General features: G+C 38.9%; 2 protein-coding genes across 7 annotated transcripts in view; both read right to left on the bottom strand.

Annotated features, from left to right (window-relative positions):
• fam171b (family with sequence similarity 171 member B) lies at positions 1 to 8,934 on the bottom strand. Its single transcript, XM_082136804.1, has 8 exons — positions 8,261 to 8,934; positions 6,461 to 6,694; positions 5,996 to 6,088; positions 5,656 to 5,811; positions 3,600 to 3,770; positions 3,306 to 3,419; positions 3,000 to 3,123; positions 1 to 2,835 (listed from the first exon to the last, which is right to left on the bottom strand). The coding sequence occupies exons 1-8, from the start codon at positions 8,445 to 8,447 to the stop codon at positions 1,602 to 1,604; spliced, it is 2,313 nt and encodes a 770-aa protein (XP_081992930.1). The 5' UTR covers positions 8,448 to 8,934; the 3' UTR covers positions 1 to 1,601.
• Positions 8,935 to 9,069: 135 nt separating this feature from the next.
• Positions 9,070 to 10,019, bottom strand: part of marchf7 (membrane-associated ring finger (C3HC4) 7) — a 28,299-nt gene continuing 27,349 nt past the window's right edge. For all 6 annotated transcript variants that reach the window (XM_082136799.1, XM_082136800.1, XM_082136798.1 and 3 more), the window contains one exon: positions 9,070 to 9,895. In XM_082136799.1, coding sequence (XP_081992925.1) covers positions 9,795 to 9,895 — 101 coding nt within the window. In that variant the 3' untranslated portion in view covers positions 9,070 to 9,794. The remainder of the gene's footprint in view (positions 9,896 to 10,019) is intronic.

Genomic DNA, 10,019 nt, shown 5'->3' with positions numbered 1-10,019 from the left:
TTTTTACATTTATAATTGTATAAGAGACAATAATTTTATTATTGCCTCATATTTATTATTTGAATGTTTATTAATATTGTTTAAAAAAACTAAAATAAAATGCTTTATTTGGTAACACTTTATTTGACAGTGTCCTTGTTACATAGGTTACATGTACTTACCATAACAATAAATTATGCATAATTACATGCAACTAACCCTCTACCAAATCCTATTCCTACCCTAACCCTATAGTAAGAACATGTAATTGCTTAATATTACTCAGTACTTAAATATATAATTACACTGTAACAATGACACCTTAAAATAATGTGTAACCCATTATTCTTATCAGTTCTCGGTACATAAAACTCACGAATATTTTTGGTCAAGTACCTTTATTAAATGTGCACAAAAAGGCAGGTTACAAGTTGTACTGAAAAGCATCCAGGAATGGCTCTTGAGCCATTTAAACCAGTGTGTTGAGAAATTGTTAAAACATATTACAATTATTAAAATAATAAATGCTACAATACAACATAAATTACTTTAAAAACATCCAGTTGACACAATGCAATTTTCTCTCCTCGGTCATACATTTAAAATGTAAGTTTCCCTTCTCGGTTCAAATTTGCTGCCTGACAACAACAAGCTAGTGTCTTATTGTAACTGTTGATGAGAATCAAACAGTTACAATTAATTGTCTAAAATAATAAAGCTACAAAAGCTCCAACACATTCAATACATGAGTTGATAATCATGTTGTCAATTTGTGAAGAAATATTTCATACACAAAACACATTAGCACAAGAAACATCTTAATATGCTAGGTTCATGACCTGGACAGCTGTGCTTCAGCATTGGACTTGGTAAGGTAAGCCATAACCCAAGACATATTTTCGATGTTTTTGGGTACTACATTCTTACACATTAAAACATTGAATGGTAAAAGCATCACAATGGACAGCATGCAAATGTAACTAGCAAGAATACAATAAGTACAGTGCGTCAAAACGGGTAAATTACTTTAAAGGCCCGTGCTCCCTCAAAAAAACTCTTAGCAACACACTGGTGCAAGTTCTGAATTGTAGAATATATAGTGCTTAGCTTAATAGCTTATGATAACAGTGCTCAGTTTTTCCACAATTTATTTCATAATTGTTTATGACACTGTGTGGCAGTTCCTTGCATTACATTGAACTTAATTGAAGAACAAAAATGTATTCCAAGCAAGCCAAGAGAGCAAAACTGATTGCATTTAAATCAGTTTTGCAGACTCACTATAAGAGCATTGTGGGTACAAGCATTTAAACATTAATGTTTAAAAATACTTAGATATATATAGATATATATACATACTTTTACAGTGTACTTTTGAAGGTAAACAAATATGTTCTTTCAAAGAAGTTTGTAAAAACATTGTAGTGTGGTTGCGAAATTGTGTACAAATGAACTGCTGACAAAATGCTGGATACAGCATAGCCACAGGAATCGACTTTGAGCTACGGCAGGTAAGACAGGCATTTTTGTTTTGTTCATTCTTCCTGATGTTTATATTATAAGGCAGTTTGATCAAAACCATTTTCAGACACCAAAAAGCTACAGGTACACAGGTTATTCAGTTAGCGTTTCGTGTGCGGTCTCTCCTCCCTCACATGTCGAGATGTTTTCTTGTCAGGCTTCTTGTCTCGAACCTTCCGCAGTCTCCGTGGTGGAGGGGTAGATTTGGACTCACTGGAAGTGTCCCCTGCATCCCTGTCCTCCGGGATGTTGGGAATGGCTGCACTACTGCCTTCCAGGGTGTTCCTCAGGGACATGTCCTCAGGACTCCCAATTTCACTGCTGCTCAAGTCCTGCTCTTGATTTCCACTTATTTTAGCCAAGCTAGCGCTCGAGGGTTCCTCGCTTTTCCGCAGAGGCTGCTGCAGCAGCTCGTTCATGTCCACTCCAGAGTCCAAGCTTGTGTCATTGCTGCTGCCTGGACGATGTCTTCCCTGAAGCTCGATCACAGAGTGACGAACCTGGGCTGCTGGTTTACCATCAAGAGACACAAACCAAGCCCGGGGCGGGTGAATGGACGGCTTTCCCTTGGTGAGCTCAAGCAAGGTTTGCTCTGATATACCCTGGAGTTCCCCCCGAAAAGGCCCCATTCTAGCCGCTTCGTTCAAAGTTCCTGGGACAGATACGGATTCCAGGAGATGACTGTAGCGGCCCCATAGTCCGGGGTTAGCGGCAACGCCCTGCACTCCTTCCAGAGCCTGCTGCTCATCGCCGTCTTGCTGGGGAACTTTAGGCAACGTCTGAGTGAAACTGTCTTTTAAGTTCCGCTCTGTCTGAGCTCCATGTTCCATACCATTCCGCGGGAAAGTGGCAGATCTGCTTCCAGAAGGGTCAGCTTGTCCCTGGGAATTAAACAGCTCTGGGGCCTGTACGATAGCCAGAGGCTGGTTGTAGATGTGGAACAGCTTGTCTTTGAAAACTAAATTCTCTGCACCACCCTGGTGTGAGCCATTCTGTTCCAATTTTTCCCGAAGCTTAGCCACTTCATCACTATTAATGTAGAGATTAGACATTGGGGCTCTGAGGCTTTCTAATCCCACAGCTCCAATGTTCTCATACAGATTGCCCACTGGCCTTCCAACATTTTCCACATAAATGTTGTAGTTGGCTTGGTGTCGCGGAGAGTCTGATGCATCATGACCGATGCCTCTTGCAGCCAGTGAATAAGACCGGTCCCCATTATGAAAGAAAAGTTCTTGAACCTCATCAGAGCTGGTGGAAGTGGTCTGGTCTTTCTTCAATACAGTGAGCCTGGTGGAATTCCATCGCTTTCTTCCGACCTCATGGTTTAAATCTCTGTAAAATGAGATACATATTTTGATAGTTGCCCTTTAATAATAATGAGTTGAAAAATGCCTTTAGTTCACTGAAATTAACAGGTTAAGATGAAATAAGTCCTGCACTGTTGTATTTATAAGAAAGTGATACAATGATATTTGCATGACTTAATAAACTCTTACCTGCAGTGAAATACAATCACAGATAAAAATCCGATGACTATCACAAGAGTTCCTCCCAAGATACCCAAAAGAAGGTATGTGTGGTAGGAAATGAAATCCATTGAGCTTGCAAGCCCCATAAAACCTAGATTTACACAACATAATCTGTTTAGAGGGCTGCATATTAAGAGAAGTCTGGAAGATTTTGATTTTAGTGTTAAAGGTATGAAACTGAAATGCATCTTCATTCATAAATAGCAACAATATGGGCTGATGAGTGAGACTTGACAATAATTATTTTAATTCTTAAATATGACTGATACTTACCTGATGATGGTGGTGGTGCAGCAATCCAGTTACCAAGTTGAGGTGCTACATAAATCCAGACTAGGCTGTTTTTCTCCATCTGAACAGTGCCTATACCTTTATTTACCCAGGTACCTGTGATAACATAAATCATTAAGTGCTTTTGGACACAATCCTCCCCCTCAACCCTTAGTTGTGACCATTACATGTTTTGCTTAAGGACAAAATGCTGATAGGTAATAGTCCCCACTTAAAGAAAACAATGAAAGATATGAAACATGTTTTAAATTGGCATGATTGCAGTTTTTCAATCACCTATTGTCATGTCAAAGGTCCACGCAGGAAGTGAGTCGGAGGGTCGTAGGTGGGTGTGGTAGGGAAGTGGTACTGTTAGCTGAATGGGTCCTTTGACATCAACCTCCTTTCCATTAGACACTAACTGGGCACTGATCATAGCCAAGGGGCTTAACTTGACATTCCTATAACCTGTAATTGGTAATACAAAGATAACTGATTAATTTTAGAATCTGCAGAAAATAAATTGTTTTAAGGGTGTGTGGTCTAGAGCAATGTTTCTCAACTCCATTCCTCAGGTCCAAGGGTTTTTCATGTTTTTCCCAAAGCTTTGCCACTTCATAGACATTCTAATCTCATAGATCCAATGTTCTTGTACAGATTGTACATCAGCCATCCAACATTTTCCACTTAAATGATGTAGTTATCTTGAGAGTCTGATGCATCATGGCCGATGCCTCTTGCAGCCAGTGAATAAGAAACAATTATTAGCCATTATGAAAGAAAAGTTATTGAGCCTCTTCAGAGCCGGGGACCCACCTACCAGAATGTTTTAGATGTCTCACTACTTAAAAGGTAGGGTCGAATTTTGGAGCGGCTAGCAATAGTAAGCTAGCTTTGAAAGCATTAGATCCCACCCTCCCTTCAGAGCCCTCTCCAAAGCCTCCACCAAAACACATTAATGTGTACAGCCACAGCCAGATTCAGCAAAGCATTATAAGAGACATTAAATTACCTCGTGTCTCAAAGCACATAAAATGACCATAACAATGAATGTAAACAACAGCTCTTACTTGTACCACCTGACTGCTGCAGATTCATTTCGCAGTTGATAGTGTTGACACAGAAACGCATAAATCGCGAAGCTCTGGGTAGAACGTCACAGGTTGCCATCTCCAAATTATTATTATAACATGGGGTGAACACAGCATAAGCTTGTTGTTTTGGTTCAGGAGGAACTGTAAAAGGCAGCTGCTGTTCGTTTGCGGTGCTTGATGAATGATTGTCCACAATCTTGCACAGCCGTACGGAATGCGCTGATGAAGTGTTGACGTCATCACGTCAGGTATGGAAATACAGTACATACACTGACAGGTAGGATGTTGTTTCACTACATTCGGACTGAATGCAATGATTGGATGAACATTTTTTGTTCCTGAGACTTCCACAGAAGATATATGTATTTTTTTTTATATTTAGACCACTTCTATTATTGATTTATATCAGGATGTGAAGAGAGTTTCAACCAGAATAACAAAAAGTGTTTATGAAAAAAATTGCCTACCCTACCTTTAAAATACCTGATTCAACTCACCATCTTCTAAATGTTTAATAGGGAGAAACATTCTGCTAGTTACGTTCTGAGGACTGGACTTGAGAAACACTGGACTACTAGAAAATCAATAATATGTGTAAAATGTGCCATCATATTTGATCTGGGTAACCAAGCGGCCTGATATTGCCTAATCAATAATATGTTGTGATCAATAACATTAACTAATCAATACAGTATTGCGTCTAAACAATAATGGAGCTTGTAGAATTCATTGACTAAAACTGCCCTACAATATACTCCACTCACTTATTGATCTTTAACATCTCAATGAAACATACAGGGTCAGCATTCACTCAAGAGATGTGACAAGGAAACTGGTTAAAGGCACACTATGCAGTTTCCGTTTTTCTCAAACAGCGACCCCTAAAGTCGCTGTGGAGTACTATTTAACGTTACTGTCATAAATACCACTCACACAGAGCCGTCTCTGAAATGCGTGCTAGTGTCTTCCATAGAGGCTACTTCATATGTTGTTGATGTAAGTGACGTCGTGCCGTAAAGCAAGTCGTGATTCTCGCGAGATTTGGCGGGGCGCCACCTCTCAAACCTGCATTGCTGGTTTTGCCAGCGGCGTCCCCCCCTACTTTGCTATAGGGATGATTCGCCCTATTACGAGTTTGTTTACCATCGAAATTATTTCGAAGCTGTTATATTAAGGTACAAATCTCGCATAGTGTGCCTTTAAATTATTATGCCAGATGCAATAGGTCTTTTATCCTTTTTTTTCAAAGTTCATCTTACCTCCTTTTCCGTTGATGTTTAGAGTAAAGAAATTCGAGTCTTTTTCTGTATGCAGGGCTGGAGCTGTCAGATAGGCTGACAACATGGAGGTGGTAGTGTTCTCAGACAGTTTGAGGAGGCTTTTGGGAAACTGGACACTCGGTTGAAATGACAGATCTGCAATACGTCAAGATAAATAAATAATATAACAGTGGAAATTTAGTGTGTCACAGTATCACTGCATTGATAGTAGTTGGTCTATGCAGTAAATATATGGAGGTACTAAATTAAATGATGGATTATACATTTTTTTACAAGTCTCAATCAAAAAATAGAATAAGAAATGGTTTAAATGTCATACCAGATGTTTTTCGAGTTATCAACACAGTATCCTCAAAGAGCCAGATGTTCCCTTGTGTTTGAGGGCGCAGAGACATCGTAATAACAGAAAAAACTAGGAAAAAACAAAAAAACGAACACTCAGACCTCATTTTAGTAGCCAGGTTTTTCACATTTAAATGACATTAGTTGAATTTCTCCATATGTTTGAATGTCATTTCTTTAGGGCTTCGGATGTTATACAACAAGCCAGGATGAGGTCACATTGATTCAATGCTTTCTTGCTGTCTGAGGTTTTTATTGAGCATATCTTGCAAAAATATTCATGGATTAAGATGAATCATATATAATTCAAACATGTATCTCTTAATTAATACTGTTTATACCTAAAAAAAATAAAATAATCTGATGACATCAAATCATATAAAATACACAATAAACTATTAATTTAGTAAATAACACTGCATCTAAGAGGCTATGAACTTACTGGGCATCTTGGTGGTTTTCCAAGGCAGCTGGGTGAGCACATAACCCTCCATGCTGGCCACCAGAGTGAGGGTCAGGCCAAGGCTGTATGGGACAGTGACCGTGACCTCTCCATTCTCCAAAGTCTGGCTGGAGTGAATCTGGGATCCATTCAAGAACACAGCCACCACAGCTCCTTTCAGGAACCTCTGGCTAGATGCATCTTTAACCCAAATCTTTAGTGTCAGGAGCGACTCTAGAGACAGAGATAAGGTCACGTTCAGTGGGAAACTGGGAATGAATAAAAAATGTATATGGCATCGCTTGAATGGTAAATTTAGAGTCAATCCCCTGTAATATGAGTCAAAGATGAGATTTAAATGAGTTTAAGGTTAACCATATATGCCAATGTTCATAAGTTCATTCGGGTAACTGCTCAACGCATTAAAAACCAGTTCAGCCAAAAACTATAAAATTGGTTGGTGACAGCCTCTTAGCATTGAAATAGTAATGACCACTGGACCCACGGCTCAGTCAGAGAGACTTAAAAATAGATCAAAGTGCCAAATGCCAGATGAGCACATCAAAAGCTGAGACTTTAAAACCTTGAAGAAGCTCTTGAAATGTCTCTATAAAAAAAAAAAAGTGAAGCTCACATTCTTAGAGCCTGTTTTAGATGGCCAAAACACAAAAATATGCCCAGGATGAAATAATGGCAGAACCAAACTGTTCAACCCATACCAACTATAACAGCTGGTATATAAATGTTAGTCAATGTAGCATAAATAATTAGTTTAATAACACAGAATTTTATAGGAAAAACCTTTGGACCACATAAGTCTTAACTTCGGTCCCTGATATTTAATAATGATAAATACATTTTTGATTTATGATGGATTTTACGCTGTTACAAATCAGCATAAACTTACAACCATGATCTGGTACTACTGAACCAAAAATCGAACAGGAAATGAAGTACTGTAGCACAAGGTAACAATAACGGGATACAATATGGTGTATTCTCTGTTAGTAGACCCATATGCGAATAGGTAAGACACATGGCAGGGGCTTTCAAACTGGAGTCTGCAGACATTTTTAAGGAAAGTGTCTCAGCTGAAGGAAATAATCCATTATTTATCGTCTTTTATATAACGATACAACCAAAAATTAACATATATTTTCCAATACCGATATGGTGGTTGATATCTTGCATCCCTAAATGAGTTCGTATTAATAATAATATTATAACATTAACAATTTATATCACATATTAAATTAACCTTAAAATATATAGCTGACTTTATAGGCTCATTCACAACTTGAGGGTCTTGCCATCAAAAAGTTTGAAAACCCCTGACAGTAAACACCTAATGTATTTTACTATATGCCTACTATCTCAAACAGAAAGGTATTGGGTGATTCTGGCACTGAAATAATCTCGCCTTAAATCTTGAACCCAACAGTATATTCAAGATAAGCAGTGCAATGTAGCTCAACCATATCAGATATTCAGCTCTTCAAAATGTGGACATGGCTGTCCTATATGTAAAAAGCCTGAAATAGGTGGTTTTACTTCGAGTGGCCCTGACGAAGAGGCTTACAAATACTAGGTAATCCATGTGATAGGCCAATGTTATGAGACAACAAGCACATCGGTCAACAGCGCACCCATGTCCTTTGTTGTTATATACCCCATCATGAAAACATCCCTATTCTTAGCAAGCACACCGCATGCGGAGCTGATGGCGCAGCTGATGCTGTGGATGTAGATGATGCTGTGGATGTAGATGATGCTGAAGATGAAACCAGCTGATACCGTTACCTGATGGCGGCACCGTCGCGTTCCCCTGTCCCTCGAGCGGGGACGTGTGTGTGTCGCTGGCATTGTCCTCCTCCGACAGCGAGGCGAGGCCGTGGGAGAGCACTCCACCCTCCGCTCTCCTAAAGTACCCATCCTCGCAGAAAATCAGCAGCGCGGCGAGGAGCAGACACCCCGAAAGATCTGGCATGGCGTCTCAGACATAACTGCACTCAATGACACGGAGAAGGAGAATGTTGTTGTTTTTCTGTCCTCGGGTGGATGTGTGTGTCACGGTCACATCATGCTCCTCGGGTGGACCGATGAATATCTGAGGGTGCGCAAGTGAGGTGCGCGTGTTGCGTCATAGCTCACGCGATGCCATCTGCTGGCTCAGTGTTTTTTCTGGTCTTTGTTAAAGCTTACGCAATGTTTTTTCATGCGTAGGTAAAGAGGTTTCAAAGATATTTTAATTTGATTTGTATAACGTAATTAAAAATATTTTAATTCATAGTAAAATACGTTAACCTGTTTTTGTATAGTATTTGTTAGTTATGTATAAATATTTAGGATATATATGCTATTTGTTTATAATGTATACTATATTTGTGTATGTTTGTGTTTATACTACTTTCCACGTTTTTTCAACAACATTAAAGTCATCAAAACTATAAAACACCACACATGGAAGTTCATTAATTACTTCGATCCTCAAAATAAAAGACAATCCCACTAAAAGACAAACCTGTGCTGTATGGTACCATGCAGTCATGAAATCAATCTCATAATATCATACAATTAACAGAATCATTGTTCATTAGCAACAAGACGTCTGAAAGAGGACAGATTTTTTTTTTACTTTTTTTTTGAGGTATAAAACCTCCATTTTATTGTAACAATTCAAGCAAATTACATAATTTGAATGTACAACATACAAACAGACTGTGGAAAAGGTCCTTTGTAAAGAGAAACTCTTGAAAGAAAAGTGACCACATTTTGTCACTCACCCATTCTCCAAAAAGAAAAGAAAAACGTGTATTAATAACAAAAACAAACAAAGGAAATGAAGGGTCTTATTTTTTAAAATCATCAAGATATTGAAACCAAACATCATATCCTTTTCAAGCAGCCCTACTGTATAAATGAGCGGATGAACGTTCCTCAACACCACCAGTTTAAGAGCATGAATCTGCCAAGATCCTCTCTTTCCCCAAACCAGCTTCTAAGCATAGTTTTTTAAAGCACTCATGGTGGTCAACAGTTCACCGGACATTTTTTTTTTTAACTGAAAGCTTTAGTGCGCTCACCAATCTGATGCGAAACTGAAAAAAAAAAAAAAAAAAAATGAAAAAAATGAAAAAAATGAAAAAATAACAGGATCCAAACAGCTCCCATAAACTTGAATTAACTGCATATTATGAAAGCCTTGTGATAGGCTAGGGACAGTGGTTACGCTGCCAATCAGATGTTGGCTAAAATCAGGAGGACACAAACAGCAAGTGGGAGGAGACTGAGGTGCAAACTGCTAAGCCACGCCTCCTTCCTCCCTGCCAACTGATTAAACCTCCTCCTCCTCCTCATCATCATCCTCCAAGTCACAGAAGTCGATGGACGGTCTACTGTCCTCCACCTCATCTTCATCAGATTCTGCATATGAACCTGAGTCCAAATATAAGAAATAAGCAGAAACATTAAAAACCTGAATTGGATAGAGGGAAAAATCAGGGACAGATGCCATCTTTTTAGGCAGAATTAAACACAAGCAAGCATTTTAAACAGAGGC

The sequence above is a fragment of the Leuciscus leuciscus genome (genome assembly GCF_965113295.1).
Source record: "Leuciscus leuciscus genome assembly, chromosome: 14".
NCBI lineage: Eukaryota > Metazoa > Chordata > Actinopteri > Cypriniformes > Leuciscidae > Leuciscus > Leuciscus leuciscus.
The sequence above is the reverse complement of the archived record's forward strand: the minus strand, read 5'-3'. Positions and strand labels throughout refer to the sequence as shown.

What these genes read in the sequence shown, in the direction of transcription:
- fam171b (XM_082136804.1), bottom strand. Translation starts at nt 8,447, where the DNA reads ATGCCAGATCTTTCGGGGTGTCTGCTCCTCGCCGCGCTGCTGATTTTC. An exon ending in GAAAACCACCAAGATGCCCA is followed by an intron (nt 6,089 to 6,460) that starts GTAAGTTCATAG and finishes GTTTTTTCCTAG; the next exon opens with TTTTTTCTGTTATTACGATG. An exon ending in GTGATTGTATTTCACTGCAG is followed by an intron (nt 2,836 to 2,999) that starts GTAAGAGTTTAT and finishes CTCATTTTACAG; the next exon opens with AGATTTAAACCATGAGGTCG.